This window comes from Chiloscyllium plagiosum, unplaced genomic scaffold, assembly GCF_037043375.1.
Source record: "Chiloscyllium plagiosum isolate Xiang-an unplaced genomic scaffold, Cpla_swu_hap1 HiC_scaffold_19, whole genome shotgun sequence".
NCBI classification, from domain to species: Eukaryota; Metazoa; Chordata; class Chondrichthyes; order Orectolobiformes; family Hemiscylliidae; genus Chiloscyllium; species Chiloscyllium plagiosum.
Genome location: NW_028270157.1, coordinates 14,964,087 through 14,989,224, shown reverse-complemented (window position 1 = coordinate 14,989,224; position 25,138 = coordinate 14,964,087). Strand labels below are relative to the sequence as shown.

The 25,138-nt window shown below is 41.7% G+C and overlaps 1 protein-coding gene across 1 annotated transcript in view; it reads right to left on the bottom strand.

Annotated features, from left to right (window-relative positions):
* Nucleotides 1–25,138, bottom strand: part of ttc41 (tetratricopeptide repeat domain 41) — a gene marked incomplete at its 5' end in the record, with an annotated part of 63,647 nt that overhangs the window by 22,216 nt on the left and 16,293 nt on the right. The window contains 3 exons of the mRNA XM_087997551.1: nucleotides 12,607–12,764; nucleotides 17,890–18,088; nucleotides 20,015–20,254. Coding sequence (XP_087853677.1) covers nucleotides 12,607–12,764; nucleotides 17,890–18,088; nucleotides 20,015–20,254 — 597 coding nt within the window. The remainder of the gene's footprint in view (nucleotides 1–12,606; nucleotides 12,765–17,889; nucleotides 18,089–20,014; nucleotides 20,255–25,138) is intronic.

Below are 25,138 nucleotides of genomic sequence, written 5' to 3'. Positions count from 1 at the left end.
AAAGTTCTGGGGACCTGGGTTTGAATTCTGCCATAGCAGATGGTGGAATTTGAATTTCATCTTTTTTTTAAATCTGGCGCAAAGAATTTACTGATGACCACAAAACCATTATCAATTGTTGGACAAAACCATCTGGCTTACTAATGTCTACCATCCTCATCTGGTCTGACCTACATGTGACTCCAGAACCACAGGAATGTGGTTGACTTTCAAGGGCAGCTAGGGACAGGCAATGTATGTCAGCCAGCAACACCTACCTCCCACAAAAGAATAAAAGGAAAACAAAAAATTTCCTCAGATAAAGAATCTGAAAAATAATCTTTAAAAAACATAAACAGGTGGCAGACAGGCAGGTAGAAAGATAAGGAGAAAGAATTGGCAAAGTGGAACACAAGTTGCTCCATGAGTCTTTAAAGGAGAAAGTATCAAAGGTGGAGAAAAAAAGTCAAAACAACAACACTTTTGAGAAGGGAGAGGAACAGACAAAGGCAGCACATGATGAGGTCAGTGCAATGGAGAGAGAGAATAAAAGAATCCCACACTGCTAACTGACACAGCAGTGAACCTGCACAGTTACTGCCTTTGAATTCATGTATTGCTGGACATCGGAGTGCATCTGGGAAAATTAACAGCAAAATTCACAACTAATCTTGGAGGAACATGTTTGACAGAGGTCACAGCACAGAAACAGATAAGTGAATATTTTTAAGTATGGCCTACAGAAAGTCTGCAGCAGTGAGTTGAGTCGGTTCTTTCTTGATTATATGTTTTATTGAGATATGTCTCAATAACTTAAAAATATAAGTGTTATGTTAGCCTGGAACAGCGTTTTATAGAGGAATAAGACCAGTGCTATATTCTGGGTCTGTACATTGGAAGAAGCAAAAATGGCCTTTAGTAGAGTGATATGCTCTTCTTGTTGGATGTGGGAGTCCAGGGAGAGTTTACATGTTACTGAGGATTATATCTGCAATAAATGTCATTGGTTGTGAATCCTATGAGATCGAATGGATTGGTTGGAGAGACAGTTAAAAGCAATGAGAAATTTACAAGAGCAAGGGGATGTGATGGATGGCAGTTATAGGAAGGGAAAAAAGTTGCACATACTGTCACATGGGTTAACTACAGGAAAGTTAAGAGAGGTAGGCAGGTAGTGCAGGAGTCTTCTGTGGCTATCCCCATTTCAAACAAGTATGCTGTTTTGGAAAATGTAGGGGTTGATGGATTCTCAGGGGAATGTAGGATGAACAGCCAGGTTTCTGGTATCGAGACTGGCTCTAATGCAATGAGGGGTACATCGAGTTCCAAGAGATCAATTATGTTAGTGGACTCTCTAGTCCAAGGCACAGACAGACACTTCTGTGGCCAGCAGCGAAAAATCAAGGAATGGTGTGTTGCCTCTCTGGTGCCAGGGCCAAGGATGTCTCAGAGAGGGTGTAGAATATTCTCAAGGGGGAGAGGGGCAAGAGGTCATTGTACACATTGGAACCAATGACCTAGGAAGGGAAAAGGATGAGATTCTGAAGGGAGAATATAAAGAGTTAGGCAGAAATTTAAACAGGAGATCCTTGAGAGCAGTAATATCTGGATTACTCCCGGGGCCACAAGGTAGAATACGAGGATAGAGCAGATGAATGCATGGCTGAGGAGCTGGTGTATGGGAAAAGGATTCTCATTTTTGGATCATTGGAATCTCTTCTGGGGTAGAAGTGACCTGTACAAGTAGGATAGATTGCACCTGAATTCGAAGAGGACTAATATACTGGCAGGGAGATTTGCTAGAGCTGCTCAGGAGGATTTAAACTATTAAAGTGGGGGGAGGGGTGGGACCCAGGGAGATAGTGAGGAAAGAGATCAATCTGGGACTGGTACAGTTGAGAAAAGAAGCGAGTCAAACAATCAGGGCAGGCAGGGACAAAGCAGAGAACAAGGTAGAACTGATAAATTAAAGAGCATTTATTTCCATGCAAGAGGCCTACAGGTAAGGCAGATGAACTCAGGGCATGGTTAGGAACATGGGACTGGGATATCATAGCAATTACAGAAACGTGGCTCAAGGATGGACAGGATTGGCAGCTTAATGTTCCAGGATACAAATGCTACAACAAGGACAGAAAGGGAGGCAAGAGAGGAGTGGGAATAGTGTTTTTGATAAGGCATAGCATTACAGCTGTACTGAGGGAGGATATTCCCAGAAAAACATCCAGGGAAGTCATTTGGGTTGAACTGAGAAATAAGAAAGGGACGATCACCTTACTGGGATTGTATTATAGACACCCTAATAGTCAGAGGGAAATTGAGAAACAGATTTGTAAGGAGATCTCGGTTATCTGTAGGAATAATAGAACAAAGAAGAACAAAGAAAATTTAAAGCCCAGTAACAGGCCCTTCGGCCCTCCAAGCCTGAGTTGATCAAAATGTAATGTCTAAACCTGTCAGCCAATTCCTAAGCATCTGTATCCCTTTACTCCCCACCTACTCATGCACTTATCCAGACGCATCTTATATGAATCTACCGTGCCTGCCTCTACCACCTTTGCTGGTAACGCGTTCCAAACACCCACCACCCTCTGTGTGAAGTATTTACCACGTGTATCCCCCTTAAACTTTCCACCTCTCACTTTGAAAGTGTGATCTCTTGTTATTGAATCCTTCACCCTGGGAAAAAGCTTGTCTATCCACCCTGTCTATACCCGTCATGATTTTGGAAACCTCAATCAGGTCCCCCCTCAATCTCCTTTTTTCTAGTGAAAATAAACCTAACTTACTCAACCTTTCTTCATAGCTAGCACCTTCCATACCAGGCAACATCCTCGTAAACCTCCTCTGCACCCTCTCCAAAGCGTCCACATCCTTTCGGTAATGTGGTGACCAGAACTGTACACAGTATTCTAAATGCAGCCGAACCAATGTCTTGTACAATTTTAACATGACTTGCCAGCTCTAATACTCAATACCCCGTCCAATGAAGGCAAGCATACTATATGCCTTCTTGACCACTCCATCCACCTGTGCAGCAACCTTCAGGGTACAATGGACCTGCACTCCCAGATCTCTCTGCCCATCAACTTTTCCCAAGGCTCTTCCATTCATTGTATAATTCGCTCTGGAATTAGTCTTGCCTAAATGCATCAGGCCATTCCTGAAGAAGGGCCTGTGCCCGAAACGTCGAATCTCCTGTTCCCTGGATGCTGCCTGACCTGCTGTGCTGTTCCAGCAATAAAGTTTCAACTTTGATCTCCAGCATCTGCAGACCTCACTTTCTCCTCCTAAATGCATCACCTCACATTTGTCTTGATTGAAAACCATCTGCCACTTTTCCACCCAACTCTCCAGTCTATCTATATCCTCCTGTATTCTCTGACAGTCCCTTATGCTTTCTGCTACTCCATCAATCTTCGTGTCATCTGCAAACTTGCTGAACATACCAACAATGCCCTGTTCCAGATCATTTAGGTATATTACAAACAACAGTGGCCCCAACACTGACCCCTGTGGAACACCACTGGTCACCTTTCTCCATTTCGAGAAACTCCCTTCAACTACTACTCTCTGTCTCCTGTTGCTCAACCAGTTCTTTATCCACCTAGCTAGAACACCCTGCACACCATATGATTTCACTTTCTCCATTAGTCTACCATGGGGAACCTTATCAAACGCCTTACTAAAGTCCATGTATATGACATCAACAGCCCTTCCTTCATCTATCAACTTGGTCACTTCCTCGAAGAACTCTATTAAGTTGGTAAGGCACGATCTTCCCCACACGAAACCATGTTGCCTATCACTAATAAGCCCATTCTTTTCGAAATATAAATAGATCCTATCCCTCAGAACCTTCTCCAGCAACTTTCCCACCACTGATGTAAGGCTCACTGGTCTGTAGTTACCCAGAATATCCTTACTACCCTTCTTGTACAGGGGAACAACATCAGCAACCCTCCAGTCCTCCGGCACCTCACCTGTGTTTAAGGATGCCACAAAGATATCTGTCAGGGCCCCAGCTATTTCCTCTCTCGCCTCCCTCAGCAACCTTGGATAGATCCCATCCGGTCCTGGGGATTTGTCCACCTTAATAACCTCTAGCCTACCCAACACATCTTCCCTACTTATGTCAACGTGATCCAGACTAATCAAACTTCTATCTCTAATCTCAACATTCATCATGTTCCTCTCCTCAGTGAACACTGATGCAAAGTAATCATTCAAAATCTCACTCATTCCCTCAGGTTTGACACACAGCCTTCCTTTGTTATCCTTTAGTGGACCAATCCTTTCTCTAGTTACCTGCTTGCTTCTTATATAAGAATAAAATACTTTGGGATTCTCCTTAATTCTGCTCGCTAAAGCTATTTCATGACCCCTTTTAGCCCACTTGATTCCTCGTTTAAGACATGTCCTACTCTTCCGAAATTCTTCCACGGCCCATTCTGTTCTTAGCTGCCTAGACCATATGTATGCTTCCCTTTTCCTCTTGGCTAGTTGTACAATTTCTCCTGTCATCCACAGTTCATGAATCTTGCTCTTCCTATCCTTTGCCTTCAACGAGACATGCCTATCCTGCACTATCTTTAACCTATCTCTGAAAGCCTCCCACATCTCAAATGTGGACTTCCCTTCAAATAGCTGTGTCCAATCCACATTTCCGAGCTCCTTCCTAATTTTGATATAATTGGCCTTGGCTAAAAATGTGTTGCTGGAAAAGCGCAGCAGGTCAGGCAGCATCCAAGGAACAGGGGAATCGACGTTTCGGGCATAAGCCCTTCTTCAGGAATAATTGGCCTTGGCCCAGTTTAGTACTCTTCCCTTAGGACCACTCGCTTCTTTATCAACGAGTATTCTAAAACTTACAGAATTGTGGTCACTGTTCCCAAAGAAATCCCCCACCGCAACTTCTACCACCTGTCCTGGCTCGCTCCCCAGTACCAGGTCCAATATGGCCCCTTCCCTCATTGGACTATTGACATACTGCTCTAGAAAACTCTCCTGGGTGCTTCTTACAAATTCTACCCCATCCAGACCTCTGACGTTAAGTGTATCTCAGTCAATGTTGGGAAAATTAAAATCTCCCATTACCACTACCCTATTGCCTCTACATCTTTCCATAATCTGTTTACCTATTTGTTCTTCTATCTCACGCTCACTGATGGGAGGCCTGTATTGCAGCCCCAACAGGGTGGTTATGGTAGGGGATTTTAACTTTCCAAACATAGACAGGGACTGCCATAGTGTTAAGGGTTTAGATGGAGAAGAATTTGTTAAGTGTGTACAAGAAAATTTTCTGATTCAGTATGTGGATGTACCTATGAGAGAAGGTACAAAACTTGACATACTCTTGGGAAATAAGGCAGGGCAGGTGACTGAGGTGTCAACGGGGAAGCACTTTGGGACCAGCGACCATAATTCTATTAGTTTTTAAAATAGTGATGGAAAAGGATAGATCAGATCTAAAAGTTGAAGTACTAAATTGGAGGAAGGCCAATTTTGATGAAATTAGGCAAGAACTTTTCAAAAGCTGATTGGGGGCAGATGTTCGCAGGTAAAGGGACAGCTGGAAAATGGGAAGCCTTCAGAAATGATCAATTGAATCAATGGGCTGAGGGGTGGCAGGTGCAGTTTAATTTGGAGGTGTTCCATTTTGGTACAACAAATAAGGGCAAGACTTATACAATTAAAACTAGGGCCTTGGGTAGAACAGAGAGACCTTGGGGTTCAGGTACATAATTCTTTTATATCTGAGTCACATATCGATAGGTGGATAAGAACGTATTTAGCATACTTGCCTTCATTGCTCAGACTATTGAGAGTTGGGCCATAATGTCAAGGTTGTACAAACACTGGAATGGCCTCTTCTGGAGTACTGTGTTCAATTCTAGTTGCCCTGTTATAGGAAGGTTATACCCTTCCTGAAGAAGGGCTTATGCCCGAAACGTCGATTCTCCTGTTCCCTGGATGCTGCCTGACCTGCTGCGCTTTTCCAGCAACACATTTTCAGATAGGAAGGTTATAACAAGCTGGAGAGTGTTCAAAAGAGATTTACCAGGATGTTTTTGGAAATGGAGGGTTTGAGTTATAAGGAGAGGCTGGATAAGCTGAAACGTTTTTCACTAAAGCATATGACCTTGAGAGGTGATCTCATAGAGATTTATAAAATCACTTGGGGCATAAATAAGGTGAAGGGCAGGTGACTTTTCCCTAAAGTGGAGGACCGGGGGCATATTTTAAGGTGAGAGGAGAAAAATTTTAAAAAGACATGAGGGTACATTTTGTTATATAAGGAATGGATTTAGAATGAACTTCCAAGAAGGTGGTGAATGCAGTTAGTTACAATGCTTAAAAGACATTTGGATAAGTACATGAATAAGAAATCTTTGGAGGGATATGGGCCAAGCACAGGCAGGTGGGACCAATTTGGTTTTGGGATTATGACTGGCAAGGACTTTTGGACCAAAGGGTCTATTTCCATGCTGTACTATTTTATGACTATCCTGGATGAAGAAAAGTCTACAGAATATTAGGAAGTGGTCATTAAGTAAAGTCGCGCTTGATGATGTTTTGAGAGAGGAAAGAATATGAGTACCCTGATTTTTATGGAAAGTTATATCGGTGCTGGGGTGACCAAGAAATGTTTGAAGAACCAGTAAGGCCAGTGACAGGGGTTGACACTGAACAAAAGCAAAACCCCATTAATATTTGTAGCTCCACTTCTGTAAAGCAGTGATATACAGTAGGATGATTTGTGTAAGTGAAAATAAGAGCACATAAAACAGTGATTTTGAAACTTAAAAGGAATAAAGCAACAATGTTTACTGAAAAGAAAGGCTCAGCTGCTTTGGCTCACAGGTAGCATGCTTATCTGTGTAAGAAGGTCATAAATTCAAGAGCCAGTCAGAGACTTGATCATATATTATAGGCAGAAAGTTAGTCCAGTACTGAGGGAGGTCGACACTTTTTAAATTGCTGCCTTTTTGGATGAAATACTAAGCCTGTTGGGAATCAATTTAGCTCAGTTGGCTGGATTGTTGGTTTACAAATCAGTGCAATGTCAACAGTGTGGGTTCAATTCCCATCACTGGTTTGAGGTTACCATGAAGGACTCTCTTTCTCAAACTCTTCCCTCGCCTGAGGTCTGGTGGCCCTCAGGTTAAATTATCACCAGTTGCTTCTCTCTAATGAGACAGCAGCCCCTATTATCTAGTAAGACTATGGCGATACAACAATAATTAAGCCTGTTTACCATCTCTACTATAAGGGGGAAAGTATAAAACAAAACTGAGAGAATTCTCCCAATATCTTGCACAATATTTGTTCTTCAAGCAGATTAGCCCAGATTATCTAATCACATATCTCATTGCTATTTGCGGAACATTTGACTGCTACTTTGATAGTATTTAAATGGCTGTAAATTTTTGAGATATTCTGAGGTTATGAAAGGCACAATGTAACCTTTATGGGGAATAAGAATAAGTGTTCATAAAAATAATAAATGAAGGTAGGTCAGAGAGGTTGCTAGGAGGAAGAAGATCAGAAAGAAATTGTGATGCAAATGAAAATAGTTTGGAAGCTTAAAGTGAGAAAGGGATTTACTATCAAACAACTAGTGAAGAGGAAGAAGGACGCTTATTTAAGGTTGAGAAAGCAAGGATCAGACAGGGCTCAAGGTAGCCAGGAAGGAACTGAAGAATGGACTCAAGAGAGCTAAAATGGAGCATGAAAAACCCTTGGCGGGTATGATTAAGGAGAACCCCAAGTCGTTCTACACTTATGTGAGGAACAAAAGGATGGCCAGAGTGAGGGTAGGGCTTATCAGTGATAGCGGAGGGTACTTGCGCCTGGAGTTGGAGGAGATAGGGGAGGTCCTTAACGAATACTTTGCTTCAGTATCCACTAGTCAGAGGGATTGTCATTTCTGAGGACAGCGTGAAATGGACTGATACACTTGAACAGGTTGATGTTAAGAAGGATGTGCTGGATAGAGTGGATAGCCAGAGGGTTTTTTCCAGGATGGAAATGGTTATCACAAGGTGGCACAATTTTGAGATGATTGGGGAAGGTTTAGAGGAGATATCAGAGGTGGGTTCTTTATTCAAAGAATGGTGAGTATGTGGAATGCACTGCCAGCAGTGGTAGTAGAGTCAGATACATTACAGATGTTTAAGCAACTCTTGGATCAGCATATAGATGATAGTAAAATGTAGCATATGTAGATTAGTTTGACCCTAGAGTAGGATAAAACGTCGGCACAACATCAAGGGCTGAAGGGCTTGTACTGTGCTGTACTGTTTTATGTTCTATGTAACAGTTTTTCTTGCATTTGGTTGAATTGTGCAAGCTTCCCACAGAGTTCTCGGGTACACCTGATCAGGTCCTGGGGATTTATCCACCTTTACCCATTTCAAGACATTCAGCACTTCCTCCTCTGTAATCTGGACATTTTGCAAGATGTCACCATCTATTTCCCTACAGTCTATATCTTCCATATCCTTTTCCACAGTAAATACTGATGCAAAATACTCGTTCAGTATCTCCCCCATTTTCTGCGGCTCCACACAAAGGCTGCCTTGCTGATCTTTGAGGGGCCCTATTCTCTCCCTAGTTACCCTTTTGTCCTTAATGTATTTGTAAAAACCTTTTGGATTCTCCTTAATTCTATTTGTCCCCTTTTTGCCCTCCTGATTTCCTTCTTAAGTATACTCCTACTTCTTTATACTCTTCTAAGGATTCACTCGATGTATCTCGTCTATACATTACATATGCTTCCTTCTTTTTCTTAACCAAACCCTGAATTTATTTAGTCATCCAGCATTCGCTATACCTACCAGCCTTTCCTTTTACCCTGACAGAAATATACTTTCTCTGGATTCTCATTTCTGAAGGCTTCCCATTTTCCAGCCGTCCCTTTACCTGCGAACATCTGCCCCCAATTAGCTTTCGAAAGTTCTTGCCTAACACTGTCAAAACTGGCCTTTCTCCAATTTAGAACTTCAACATTTAGATCTGGTCTATCCTTTTCCATCACTATTTTAAATCAAATAGAATTATGGTCGCTGGCCCCAAAGTGCTCCCCCACTGACACCTCAGTCACCTGTCCTGCCTTATTTACAGATAACCGAGATCTCCTTACAAATCTGTTTCTCAATTTCCCTCTGACTATTAGGGGTTCTATAATACAATCCCAATAGGTGATCATCCCTTTCTTATTTCTCAGTTCCACCCAAATAACTTCCCTGTATGTATTTCCAGGAATATCCTCCCTCAGCACAGCTGTAATGCTATCCCTTATCAAAAATGCCACTCCCCCTCCTCTCTTGCCTCCATTTCTATCCTTCCTGTAGCATTTGTATCCTGGAACATTAAGCTCCCAGTCATGCCCATCCCTGAGCCATGTTTCTATAATTACTATGATATCCCAGTCCCATGTTCCTAACCATGCCCTGAGTTCATCTGCCTTCCCTGTTAGGCCCCTTGCATTGAAATAAATGCAGTTTAATTTATTAGTCCTACCTTGTCCCTGCTTGCCCTGACTGTTTGACTCAGTCTCAGATTGATCTCTTTCCTCACTATCTTCCTGGGTCCCACCTCCCCACCTTACTAGTTTAAATCTTCCCGGGCAGCTTTAGCAAATTTCCCTGCCAGTATATTAGTCCCCTTCCAATTTAGGTGCAATCTGTCCTTCTTGTACACTGGGCCTCTTGCTGAGATATTTGTATCATCAATAGTCACAGGTGAGGTGCTGGAAGACTGGAGGTTGGCAAACGTGGTGTCACTGTTTAAGAAGGGTGGTAAGGACAAGCCAGGTAACTATAGACCAGTGAGTCTGATCTTGGTGGTGGGCAAGTTGTTGGATGGAATCCTGAGGGACAGGATGTACATGTATTTGGAAGGGCAAGGACTGATTAGGGACAGTCAACATGGCTTTGTGCGTGGGAAAGTACGTCTCACAAACTTGATTGAGTTTTTTGAAGAAGTAACAAAGAGGATTGATGAGGGCAGAGCGGTAGATATGATCTATATGGACTTCAGTAAGGTGTTCGACAAGGTTCCCCATGGGAGACTAGTTAGCAAGGTTAGATCTCATGGAATACAGGGAGAACTAGCCATTTGAATACAGAACTGGCTCAAAGGTAGAAGACAGAGATTGGTGGTGGAGGGTTGTTTTTCAGACTGGAGGCCCGTGAGCAGTGGAGTGCCACAAGGATCGGTGCTGGGTCCTCTACTTTTTGTCATTTACATAAATGATTTGGATGTGAGTATAAGAGGTACAGTTAGTAAGTTTGCAGATGACACCAAAATTGGAGGTGCAGCGGACAGCGAAGACGGTTTCCTCAGATTACAACAGGATCTGGACCAGATCAGCCAATGGGCTGAGAAGTGGCAGATGGAGTTTAATTCAGATAAATGCGAGGTGCTGCATTTTGGGAAAGCAAATCTTAGCAGGACTTATACATTTAATTGTAATGTCCTGAACAAAGAGACCTTGGAGTGCAGGTTCATAGTCCTTGAAAGTGGAGTCGCAGGTAGATAGGATAGTGAAGAAGGTGTTTGGTATGCTTTCCTTTATTGGTCAGAGTATTGAGTACAGGGGTTGGGAGGTCATGATGCGGCTGTACAGGACATTGGTTAGGCCACTGTTGGAATATTGCGTGCAATTCTGGTCTCTTTCCTATCGGAAAGATGTTGTGAAACTTGAAAGGGTTCAGAAAAGATTTACAAGGATATTGCCAGGGTTGGAGGATTTGAGCCATAGGGAGAGCATGAATAGGTGGGGCTGTTTTCTCTGGAGCGTCGGAGGCTGAGGGTTGACCTTATAGAGGTTTACAAAATTATGAGGGGCATGGATAGGGTAATTAGGCAAAGTCTTTTCCCTGGGTTTGGGGAGTCCAGAACTGGAGGGCGTAGGTTTAGGGTGAGAGGGGAAAGATATAAAAGAGACCAAAGGGGCAACGTTTTCACACAGAGAGTGGTACGAGTGTGGAACGAGATGCCAGAGGAAGTGGCGGAGGCTGGTACAATTGCAACATTTGAGAGTCATTTGGACGGGTATATGAATAGGAAGGGTTTGGAGGGATACGGTCTGGGTTGGGTTATCTGGTCAGCATGGATAGGTTGGACCGAAGGCCCTAAAGGAGCCTTCCACATCCAAAGTTTTACTTGCACATCCACTAATATCATTTATTGTATCCGTTGCTCCTGATGCGGTCTCCTCTACATTGGGGAGACTGGGCGCCTCCTAGCACAGCACTTTAGGGAACATCTCCGGGACACCCGCACCAATCAACCACACCGCCCCGTGGCCCAACATTTCAACTCCCCCTCCCACTCTGCCGAGTACATGGAGGTCCTGGGCCTCCTTCACCACCGCTCCCTCACCACCAGACGCCTGGAGGAAGAACGCCTCATCTTCCGCCTCAGAACACTTCAACCCCAGGGCATCAATGTGGACTTCAACAGTTTCCTCATTTCCCCTTCCCCCACCTCACCCTAGTTCCAAACTTCCAGCTCAGCACTGTCCCCAAGACTTGTTCAGACTTGTCCTACCTGCCTATCTCCTTTTCCACCTATCCACTCCACCCTCTCCTCCCTGACCTATCACCTTCATCCCCTCCCACTTACCTACTGTACTCTATGCTACTTTCTCCCCACCCCCACCCTCCTCTAGCTTATCTCTCCACGCTTCAGGCTCTCTGCCTTTATTCCTGATGAAGGGCTTTTGCCGGAAACTTCGATTTCGCTGCTCCTTGGATGCTGCCTGAACTGCTGTGCTCTTCCAGCACCACTAATCCAGGTTGGACCGAAGGGTCTGCTTCCATGCTGTACATCTCTATGACTCTACAACAGTATAATAAAAAGCACATCTAATGAAAATGATTGGGTTTTTCACAGGCCAGACAGTCGTTATGCCAGAGCAGATCGGAGATGCACCTGGGACCCTGCAGAATTTCCATCTAAGCAGCTTAAGTGTAGAAATTGCCAGGAAAATTGAATTTTCTGTTTGAATTCTATGCTGGGAATCCTCCAAAAGTTTAAATCAGAGACTTCAGAGGGTTTCAATAAATTTATGTAAAATAGTTAATAAATGTTTGACAATTAAGTATATAGTGTAACTCGAGTAACTATTAAACTGATCTTGTACTTATCTCACGCATCCCCAATCACAAATCCCTCAGATCCTGAACTAATACCCTCAGACCCTGACCCTGACACCTTTCCCCTCCCAGAACCCAGAGCACCCCTCCACCTGCGACCTGACACTCCACCCCAATCCCAATGTGCACCCAGTTACCCCCTCCACTGGGCGCAACTACCCCACCCCACCAGCGACACAACCCCTACCAGTTCCATCCCTGAAATCTGTGTGGAATAGCCACTCCCAAGGAAATCTTGTTCAATTAGTACACAAAATATTAATTAAAACTAAAAAGTCACGATTTAAGGAAACTATATGGAAAATTGTGTAACAGAGCTACCCACTAATAATTGATATATTTCTACAATAGAGTAAGATGAATATAAATTAAGTGAAAGTCTACAGTTAAATTTTCCTACTAAGAATTGAGAAGAATTTCTTTTTCATAGTAACTGTAAATATTATTGCAAATTTCCTACTTTCTGATACATAGGGTCTGGCCAGGAACTCAACCACCATTTTGTGATAGGCAACCGTAGGATCAAATCCTGCCTCTGTTAACAAATCCCAGTGATGGACAAGATCCAGCTTCGATTGATAAGAATGCTTTGAATTCTGATAGATTAGATCCATGATTCTGAAGAGAAAGAAATAAGACCTTTTATTTTTGAAATTTGCCTTACACCTTACCTGTCAATGAAAGATTATTGGGCTGCCATTGGCATTAACTTCCCAAAAAGCAACAAACGTACAGAACATAAACACATATAAATATAGATCTGGGGCATTGAGGCTTGGGGTAGGTAGGAGTGATTTTGACTACTAGCAAGTATACTATAAAATGGTACTAGTCAGATTCCCACCCAAAGTAATAATAATGAGTACACCCCACTATTCCTGTGAATCGTTTCTGCATTCTCACAGTTTTCATGTTTAGCATTTACATTTTTCCAATAATATGGCATCCAAAACTGTACACAATACTCCGGCTGAAGTCCAACATATGCCTTATGCAACTTCAACAGACCTCCTTGTTCTTGTGCTCTGTCCCTCTCTTATAAAGTGTACACCAGTTTTATTTGAGCATCCTAACTATTCCATGTGGGAACTGGGCAGCAACAAGAAAAGGTCCAGCTCTAAAGGGGATGCAAGAACAGAGGGAACTAAGTATAGTGCACCCCCCCTCCCATTAATCTCTCAGCTCCCTTGGCCCACAAGCCTAATTCCTAATGAAGAGTTTATGCCTGAAACATCGATTCTCGTGCTCTTCTGGTGCTGCCTGACTGGCTGTGTTTTTCCAGCACCACACTCTTCGACTCTGATCTCCAGGATCTGCAGTGCTCACTTTCTCCTCATACATGTGCATGAGTCATTGAAGGTGGCAGAAAAATTTGAGAGAGTAGATAATAAAGCACACAGTATCCTAGATTTTATAAATAGGAGCATAGCATACAAAAGCAGGAAGTTTCTGATGAACTTGGATAGGAGTTTAGCCTCAGCTGGGGTATTACATCCAGTTCTGGATGCTACATTTTTGGAAAGACTTAAAGGTATTTGAGAGAATTATGATAAAATTTGCAAGAATAATTCCAGGGATTAGGAATTGCAAATATTAAGATACAAGTTATAAGACATTTGTGGGCGGCACGGTGGCATAGTGGTTAGCACTGCTGCCTCACAGCGCCTGAGACCCGGGTTCAATTCCCGCCTCAGGCGACTGACTGTGTGGAGTTTGCACGTTCTCCCCGTGTCTGCGTGGGTTTCCTCCGGGTGCTCCGGTTTCCTCCCACAGTCCAAAGATGTGCAGGGTCAGGTGAATTGGCCATGCTAAATTGCCCGTAGTGTTAGGTAAGGGGTAAATGTAGGGGTATGGGTGGGTTTCGCTTCGGCGGGTCAGTGTGGACTTGTTGGGCCGAAGGGCCTGTTTCCACACTGTAATGTAATCTAATCTAAACATATAAGTTAAGGCTGTTTTCCTTGGAAACGGGAATGAGATTTGATAGAGCTTTTCAAAGCCATGATGGGTCTGACAGAATGGGCAGAGAGAAACAGCTCCTATTTATGAAAGAATCGAAAGGAAGAGACACAAATTTAAAGTAATTGGGGAAAGAAACAAAAGCGACACAGGGAAAACTCTTTCATGTAGGGTATGATTAAGGCCTGGAATGCACTGCCTGAAGGTGTGTCAATGGATGTAAATTCAATCAAGGCATTCAAAAGGAAAATTAAATTTTTATTGGAAAAGGAACAATATAGAGGGTAATGGGGATAACCGAGGGGAGTGAGAGAGTTGCTCATTTGCAGCTTAAGTGTAGATATGATGCAGCCAAACAGTCGTCTTCTTTGATGTAACAGTTCTGTGTTTCTACATATATGAACATGTATTTGGAAAGTAAAGTACTGATTCGGGATAGTCAACATGGCTTTGTGCATGGGAAATCATGTCTCACAAACTTGATTGAGTTTTTTGAAGAGTAACAAGGAAGATTGATGGGGGCAGAGCAGTAGATGTGATCCATATGGACTTCAGTAAGGCGTTCGACAAGGTTCCCCATGGGAGAATGATTAGCAAGGTTAGATCTCATGGAATACAGGGAGAACTAGCCATTTCGATACAGAACTGGCTCAAAGGTAGAAGACAGAGGGTGGTGGTAGAGGGTTGTTTTTCAGACTGGAAGCCTGTCACTAGTGGAGTGCCACAAGGATCGGTGCTGGGCCCTCTACTTTTTGTCATTTACATAAATGATTTGGATGCGAGCATAAGAGGTACAGTTAGTAAGTTTGCAGATGACACCAAAATTGGAGGTGCAGTGGACAGCGAAGACGGTTCCCTCAGATTACAACAGGGTCTGGACCAGATGGGCCAATGGGCTGAGAGGTGGCAGATGGAGTTTAATTCAGATAAATGTGAGGTGTTGCATTTTGGGAAAGCAAATCTTAGCAGGACTTATACACTTAATGGTAAGATCCTAGGGAGTGTTGCTGAACAAAGAGACCTTGGAGTGCAGGTTCATAGCTCCTTGAAAGTGGAGTCGCAGGTAGATAGGATAGTGAAGAAGGCATTTGGTATGCTTTTCTTTATTAGTCAGAGTATTGAGTACAGAAGTTGGGAGGTCATGTTGCGGCTGTACAGGACATTGGTCAGGCCATTATTGGAATATTGCGTGCAATTCTGGTCTCCTTCCTATCGGAAAGATGTTGTGAAACTTGAAAGGGTTCAGAAAAGATTTACAAGGATGTTGCCAGGGTTGGAGGATCTGAGCTACAGGGAGAGGCTGAACAGGCTGGGGCAGTTTTCCCTGGAGCGTCCGAGGCTGAGGGGTGAACTTATAGAGGTTTACAAAATTATGAGGGGCATGGATAGGATAAATCGACAAAGTATTTTCCCTGGGGTAGGTGGGTCCAGAACTAGAGGGCATAGGTTTAGGGTGAGAGGGAAATATATAAAAGAGACCAAAGGGGCAACTTTTTCACACAGAGGGTGGTACATGTATGGAATGAGCTGCCAGAGGATGTAGTGGAGGCTGGTACAATTGCAACATTTAAGAGGCATTTGGATGGGTATATGAATAGGAAGGGTTTGGAGGGATATGGGCCAGTTGCTGGCAGGTGGGACTAGATTGGGTTGGGATATCTGGTCGGCGTGAATGGGTTGGAATGAAGAGTCTGTTTCTATGCTGTACACCTCTATGACTCTATGACTAAGTGGGACTAGAATAGTTTAGGATATCTGTTCGGCATGGACGAGTTGGACCGAAGGGTCTGTTTCCGTGCTGTACGTCTCTATGACTCTATATATCAGGACACGTCTTTGTACCTTGGCGAAACATTGTCAGTTAATTATTAATTGCACAGAAAATAAAATTTCTCATGTACCTCATTAAAGAATTAAGACTGGGTCATTGATCCATGCAATTAGCTTCACTAAAGTTTATTTCAATTGAATAATTCATTTTGATTAGTATTTTCAATATATTGATTGTGTATCACTTGTCAGGGAAATGCAGCAAAGAAAACTGATTACAGCAAAACCACCACTAAATATTAACAAGTATCTCAAAAATACAAGAATATCATGGAGTTGTTACAGCACAAAAGGAGACAATTCAGCCTATTGTGCCTGCACCTACTCTTCAAATGAGCAGCAATACCTTGTGCCAATTTCCTGTCTTTTCCCCATATCCTTGCACACAATTTCTATCCAAATAATCAACGAATGCCCTCTTGAACACCTCAGTTAGTTTTGCCTTCCCCAAATTTCCAGGCGTGCATTCTGTACCTCCTTCCTGCTTCCTTTTGCATATCACTTTAATCCTATGTTGTCTTGTTCGTGAGTGGCAACAGCTTCTCCTCATTTTCTGCTCATGAGTTAGGAAACTTTGATCAAATCTCTTCTCAACCTTCTTCTCTCCAAACAGAACAATCCCAACTTCTAAAATCTATCTTCAAAACTGAAGTTTCTCATTCCTGGAACTATTCCCATTTTTTATGTTTTGCTTTTACATTTTTCCTATTTTGTGGCACCCAGAACTGCACGCAATACTCCGGCTAAAGTCGAACATGTGTCTTATGCAAGTTCAACGTACCTCCTTGCTCTTGTGTCCCTCTCTTATAAAGTCAAGAGTGCTGACATTATGAACTGCTGCTCTTCATTTGTCTTGCAACCTTCAATGATCTGTGTACATATGTATTCTGTTCCTGCACCCCCATTAGAAATGTATTTTCTTACAAAGTGCATCATCTGTCATTTGTCTCCCTACTCCACCAACTTGTCAATGTGCTTTTTGGAGTTCCACACTGTCCTCCTCACAGTCTGCAATTCTTTACAAATTTTGCATCATCTCCAAACTTTGAAATTGTCGTCTGCACATCAAGATCCAGGTCAATAATATATATAGGAAAAGCAAGGTTCCCAATATTGGCTGGGGAACGCCAACAGAAACATTCCTCAAGCCCAAATATCCATCAATCATATTCTCTGTTTCCTATCACTTTGTATCCACATTGCTATTGTCTCTTTTATTCCATGACTTATAATTTTGAAAAGCTCTAGGTCTCCTGTGTATACCTGTATGACTTTCATCCCAGTCTCAGTTCTTATGCTGCTGAAACACTCATTTATACCTTCCTTACCTCTAGACATTACTATTCCAATATCCTCCTGACTGGTTTCTCTCCATAAACTTGAAATAATCAAAAACTTTGTTGCACGTGACTTAACTTGCAATAGGTCCTGTTCCACTACCATCTCTGTGCTTGCTAATCTACCTTCCCTCCCAGTCAAGGAACACGTGATTTTTAAAATTCTTGTACTTGTTCATAAATCTTTCCATAGCTTGGACCCTCCCTACATTTGTAATTTCCTTCAGCCCCACAACATATTTGCAGTTCTTCAATTCTTGCCTCTTGTGCATTCCCAATTATAATTGTTCCACCATTCATCCCTCCTTAGTTGCCCCCTTAAAACACACAAAATTATTAATATGATGTAGTTGTTGTTATATGTGCAATGCCTTGGAACTGCATAATTTCACAGTTCACCAAACCTAAGTGAAATAAATGAAGAAGAAAGGAACTCAGGAATTATATTGTAAAATGCATCTGTTCTATGAAATGTAACGTTAAAGCATTTGGTTGAATTTTGCTCTGTAATGTAAAGCAACAGTACTTAATAACAAGAGTATAAAGAGTTAGACTATAGGTTCGAAATGTAATGATTGAATATTAAAACAAGCAAGTCAAAAATTTGACTTTTGACTTACATGGGATCAGATACAATCGTACACAAATCACGGAGGTTTCCACTCATTTCCAGATGCCAAGGTAGCTCTTGGTAAAGTTTCAGGGTGTATTTCTGCTGTGCAAGGTACTCTTTAAATAGCTGGTGACTGAGGGTCTTTTTATGGTTGAAATGATTTTGATAAGAGTTTGAAGTAGATTCATTGACTGGAGCAATTACACCTACAATTTAGAACAAGAGACATAGAAATGAGCATAATTATTTTTAACAGTCAGTTATAAGCACATTTTCACTGCCCTTAAATAGACTTTGATTCAATTCTATGAACATGTAAGTACATTAAAAACTCGTGTAAAAGTCGATACCATGTAAAAGTTGACAGCTTATTTTTGGTCAAAAATCTTTTATTTTCCATATATTTCAAGTAAAAGTCAATCCTACTATATCACCACTATAGACTTTGGAGTGCAGGTTCATGGCTCCTTGAAAGTGGAGTTGCAGATAGATAGGATAGTGAAGAAGGCTTTTGGTATGCTTTCCTTTATTGGTCAGAGTATTGAGTACAGGAGTTGGGAGGTCATGTTACGGCTGTACAGGACATTGGTTAGGCCACTGTTGGAATATTGCATGCAATTCTGGTCTCCTTCCTATCAGAAAGATGTTGTGAAACTTGAAAGGGATCAGAAAAGATTTACAAGGATGTTGCCAGGGTTGGAGGATCTGAGCTACAGGGAGAGGCTGTACAGGCTGGGGCTGTTTTTCCTGGAGCGTCCGAGGCTGAGGGGTGAACTTATAGAGGTTTACAAAATTATGAGGGGCATGGATAGGATAAATAGGCAAAGTCTTTTCCCTGGGGTCAGGGAGTCCAGACTAGAGGGCATAGGTTTAGGGTGAGAGGGGAAAGATATAAAAGAGACCAAAGGGGCAACTTTTTCACGCAGAGGGTGATATGCGTATGGAATGAGCTGCCACAGGATGTGGTGGAGGCTGGTACAATTGCAACATTTAAGAGGCATTTGGATGGGTGTATGAATAGGAAGGGTTTGGAGGGATATGGGCCGGATGCTGGCAGGTGGGACTAGGTTGGGTTGGGATATCTGGTCGGCATGGATGGGCTGGACCAATGGGTCTGTTTCCATGCTGTACACCTCTATGACTCTACTATATCACATTATAAACCACTTACAAAGGAAACTACCTGTTCTCAATAACCCAATTAAACAAAATCACATTCATTCATTCATACTGGTAACTTTACTCATCACTCTTTGTTTACTATATTGCGTCTATTCACTCATTACTCTACTTACCCACTTAGTTTACTATAGCACATTTTGATTCATTCATTCATTGAGACCGGTACTAAGTCTATCGGTACTTATCGCACTTTGTTCACTATACATCCAAAAGTTAATGTCGTTAAAAAGTTAATCGTTTTAATTGTGCCATTATATCTGAATAAAAGTTAATGTTGCTGAGGTTCATAATATACGAGAGTAAATGGGAGGGAAATGGAAGAATTTGGTGGGAAAGTTCAAGACGCTTACAGATTCAGAATTTAATAAATGTTTCATTTTAAGTGTGCAATTATACCAAGCCATGATGTTGCTCAACAGTGTGATTTTGCAAGATTTTAATGAATCTTTGACATGTTAAATTTTCGTATCTGTATGTATAAATCTACTACCAGTGATTCATTTTTGTTTCTCTTGCTTTTATCCTGTAATTATCTTTCCTGCAATTCATTCTGTTTCCCTTCTTTACGCAGGATTAGTTGTGCAATCAAATTGACTTCTGCTACTTAAACGGTATTTCAAGCTACAGCATGATATTTAGCCCCTCAAAACTCGTGACCTTGTATTAGACAAACCCTATAAATTGAACCTTTAAAAATAGTCTAAATAAATTTGACTTTTACACCAATATATATGGTAAATTTGTTGGACTACAATTTTAATCTCTGCAAATAGAAATACCTTAGTGTTCTTAATTAAATAGTAATATAATAATTAATACAGTTATTGGTATTTTTGCAAATTGTCCTGATGAATGCAAGATGAAAAGCTTTGACAAAATTAGTCTTTTCTTTCAACTACCAAACAACTATTTTAAATGTTCCTTTCCAATTTTAGCACGAGACTTTTTACCAAGAAGGAGACATTCCACAGCATCACGTATTGATTGGTGGGTGAAATTCAACAATCCATCTGGCCTTTCTTGTATCCATGCCATGGTGGCAGTCCGGAAGAGAGCCCAGTCAAAGCTACTGATCTCATTGGTGTCTTTGTAGCCTAGATCTTTAAGAAGTTGTTGGATATCCTCCTCATTTAGTCCATAACGAGATACACTGAGCAGACAAAGGATGTCAACGACCCAGCCCTTCATACCTGAAACATGGAATTCCAGGAAATTAGGCATGCTTTTCTCTATAAACCATATCAACGCTGATAAATATAATCATCTCAATTTGACAATGCCTAATCTTCTATTTAAGGGAATACATGTCGAATCTATGCTCTCATAACTTTTCCCTTTTGGCCCAAGTATCATTCTGGTGCATCTGCAAAGCACCTTCTCTAAGGTCAAAATATCATTCCTTAGGACCAAATGCAGTTCTCCAGATGCAGAGACCTTTTCTTACTGATTACTGATTGCATCATCCCTGCAATTTTTTCACCATGTTTTGATTGATTCTGAAATTGCATTCTCAAGATAACTTTAACAATAGGTGCCATTTCAGCTCAGATAATGCACTGAAGATGTGAGGTTAAAATCTGTCCGTGTCCCAATAGGTCAGACTATTTCTAAAGTGGGAATTACAGAATCGTACATGGATTTATGCAGTTTTTCAGCAAAATAAAATGTAATTCTGCAAGTACAAATTCACCCCATAAATTTGTATGTGTGTAAATACAGGGGAGACCGAGGGTGTGCATGTGGGTGTGTGTGCGGGGATGAACTCACACACCCACATGCACACACTCACTCAGTCTCACCTGCACGCACATGCGTACACACACAAACACACACACACGTTTGTGGGGTGAATTTGTACTTGCAGAATTACATTTTATTTTGCTCAAAAACTGTATAAATTGATGTAAGTTTCTTCAATCCCACTGTAGAAATAGGATCAGTCTGACCTAACATTGGGACACAGACAGACTTTAACTTCACACCTTCACTGCATTGTCTGAGCTGAGATGGCACCTATGATTAAAGCTATCTTGAGAATGTAACTGTAAAAAAGTTCTGGGATTTACACATGAAGGAACCAAAACTAACATTATCATTCTAAAATATGAAAGACTTAAACTAAATTTGTTTAATATTACATCCCAAGACACTGCAATCCGATTGCTGTAAATTCTATGTCTTATGATTCTGCTCCACAACCATCTGATGAAGAAAGCTAGCCTGTTGGATATGTACCTGTTGGTGTTGTGTCATTTTTAACTTTGTCCTCCCCGATCCAACACCAGCACCTCCAAATTATAATACAAATATAAATCTCATTTGAAGAGTTTGACCTTGTGACTTGTTTATATTTATTTAATAAAGAAGTGAGGACGGGAACATTTTCTGGCTGTAACAAGCTGCTCCTTTTTTTTTTGAGGTATTTTAGGCATTGGAGGTGATTTCCTCGAATTCCAGGAGTGGCAATTGCTGTTTTATATGCTGTTGCATTATTTTGGAACTTTGGAGAAAAAAAAATCAAAACAATGGCACTTTTAAAAGGGAGAGGAACAGACAAAGGCAGCAATTGTCAGGTCAGTGCAGAAGAGAGACAGAGAGAGAGAGGGGGAGAGAAACCTACACTGATAACTGACACAGCAGTGAACCTGTGCAGTTACAGCCTTTGCGGTTGAATTCATGTATTACTGGACATCAGAGTGCGACTAGGAAAATTAACAAACAGTGAAATTCACAACTGATCTTGGAGTAACCTGTTGGGAGAGGTCAAAGCACAGAAACAGATAAGTGAATACTTTTAAGTATAGCCTTGCTGTAAATCTACAATGTGAGTACTGTGAGTTGGAGTGACAGTTAGAGGCAATGAGGAATTTACAAGAGCAAGGGGATGTGATGGATGGCAGTTATAGGAAGGGAAAAAAGTTCCAATACAGTCACATAGATGGGTTAACTCCAGGAAAGGTAAGAGAGGTAGGCAGGTAGTGCAGGAATCTTCTGTGGCAATCACTTCCCTAGATTCTCACAGAGTTCTAGGGTACACCTAATCAGGTCCTTGGGATTTATCCACTTTTATGCATTTCAAGACATCCAGAATGTCCCCCTCTGTAATATGGACATTTTTCAAGATGTCACCATCTATTTCCCCACATTCTATATCTTCCATGTCCTTCTCCACAGTAAACACTGATGGAAAATACTCATTTAGTATCTCCCCCACCTACTGCGGTTCCACACAAAGATCACCTTGCTGATCTTTGAGGGGCCAAATTCTTTCCCTACTTACCCTTTTGTCCTCAATATATTTGTAAAAAAATCTTTGGAGTCTCTATTTGCCAAAGCTATGTCATGTCCCCTTTTGCCCTCCTGATTTTCCTCTTAAGTATATTCCTACTGCCGTTATATTTTTCTAAGGATTCATTTGATCTATCCTGTCTATACCTGACATATGCTTCCTTCGTTTTCTTAACCAAATCCTCATTTCTCTCGTCATCCAGCTTTCCCTATACCTACCAGCTTTTCCTTTCATCCTAACAGGAATATACTCTCTTTGGACTCTCGTTATCTCATTTCTGAAGGCTTCCCATTTTCCAGCTGTTCCTTTACCTGTGAACATCTGCCCCCAATCAGCTTTTGAAAGTTCTTGCCCTGTACCATTAAAATTAGCCTTCCTCCAATTTAGAACTTCAACTTTTAGATCTGGTCTATCCTTTTCCATCACTATTTTAAAACTAATAGAATTACGGTAACTGGCCCCAAAGTGCTCCCCCCCGATACCTCAGTCACCTGCCCTGCCTTATTTCCCAAGAGTAAGTCATGTTTTGCACCTTCTCTAGTAGGTAATCCACATACTGAATCAGAAAACTTTCTTGTACAGACTTAAAATTTTCTCCATCTAAACACTATGACAGTCCAGTCTATGTTTGGAAAGTTAAAATCCCCTACCATAACTATCCTATTATTCTCCCCTTGCTGAGATATTTGTATCATCAAGAGTCACAGGTGAGGTGCCGGAAGACTGGAGGTTGGCTAACTTGGTGCCACTATTTAAGAACAACTATGTAAGGACAAGCCAGTGAACTCTCGACCAGTGAGATTGTCAGTGGTTGGCAAGTGGTTAGAGGGAATCCTGATGTACATATATTTGGAGAGGCAAGGGCTGATTAGACATAGTCAACATGGCTTTATACATGGAAAATCATGTCTCATGAACTTGATTGAGTTTTTTGAAGAGGTAACAAAGAGAATTGATGAGGGCAGAGTGGTGGACATGATCCATATGGACTTCAGTAAGGCTTTCAACAAGGTTCCCCATGTGAGACTGGTTAGCAAGGTTAGATCTCATGGAATACAGAAAGAACTAGCCATTTGGATACAGAATTGCCTCAATAGAAGACAGAGGGTGGTGGTGGAGGGTTGGTTTTTGGACTGGAGGCCTGTGACTACTGGAGTGCCACAAGGATCTGTGCTGGGTCCACTATTTTTTGTCATTTATATAAATTATTTAGAATGTGAGCATAAGAGGTATAGTTAAGTTTGCAGATGACACCAAAATTGGAGGTGTCGTGGACAGTGAAAAAGGTTACGTCAGATTACAACAGGATCTTGATCAGATGGGCTGATGAGTGACAGATGGAGTTTAACTTAGATAAATGAGAGGTGCTATATTTTGGGAAAGCAAATCTTAGCAGGACCTATACACTTAATGGTAAGGTCCTTGGAAGTGTTGCTAAACAAAAAGACCTTGGAGTGCAGGTTCATAGCTCCTTGAAAGTAGTGTTGCAGGTAGATAGGATAGTGAAGAGGGCATTTGGTATGCTTTCCTTTGTTGGACATAGTATTGAGTACAGGAGTTGGGAGGTCATGTTGCAGCTATACAGGACATTGGTTAGGCGACTTTTGGAATATTGCGTGCAGTTCTGGTCTCCTGTTGGGTAACTTGAAAGGGTTCAGAAAAGATTAACAAGGATGTTTCCAGGGTTGGAGAATTTGAGCTATAGGTAGAGGTTGAATAGGCTAGGGTTGTTATCCCTGGAGTGTTGGAGGCTGAGGGGTGATCTTATCGAAGTTTACAAAATCATGAGGGGCATGGATGGGATAAAGAGACAAAGTCTTTACCCTGGGATGGGGGCAGTGCAGAACTAGAGGGCATAGGTTTAAGGTGAGAGGGGAAAGACATAAAAGAGACCTAAGGGGCAGCTTTTTCACTTAGAGGGTGGTACGTGTATGGAATGAGCTGCCAGAGGAAGTGGTGGAAGGCTATTATAATTGCAACTTTAAAAAGCATCTGGATGGGTATATGAATAGGAAGGGTTTGGAGGGATATGGACCGGGTGCTGGCAAGGGAGACTAGATTAGGTTGGGATATCTGTTTGGCATGGACAAGTTGGACCAAAGGGTCTCTTTCCATGCTGTAAATCTCTATGTGTCTCTGACTCTCAGTCTAAACGGGATTTTTTTTGTCCTGAGTTCAAAAGACAGGTTTACATCTGATCAGGCGAGGAATAAACAACTTATTTCCCTGGAATATGCCTGTTATAATTTCACCAAATAAAACAGCTTCCTAACTATTAATCTTGTTTCATGGCTAAGCCATTGTTTAGCTTCAAGTTTTATTGTAATACTATAGCTGCTCTTTCTTTGAGTCTGAAACTATGTGGTGGCAGTGGGGTTAGACTGTGTAGAAATTTTGTAGGATTTATTTACTCCAGAATGAATGCTGTATTCTTTCCTAAATCGTTTTGCTCCAAATGATGTGATTTTTGAAGTTTAAGCCATAGAATAGTTATTAGTCATATATTGTCCCTGCCATTTTCCACACTTAACCATAACATTTACATAATCTCATTCACCAATCCCATACCAATTCTCCCTTTACTGCGATCCCCATTCTATGTCATTCTATCCTGTCCATGCCAACCCATCCCTTTCCTCGCTTCTCTGCTGTGCCAACACTATCTAGCTCTTCCCATTCTATTCATCAGCCAAAGTAAACTTGTTGTCATATTATCCTGCACTGTTTTCATGTAATCTTTCACCAACACATGGGTCCCATCCCACACCCTGCCACTACAATCGCC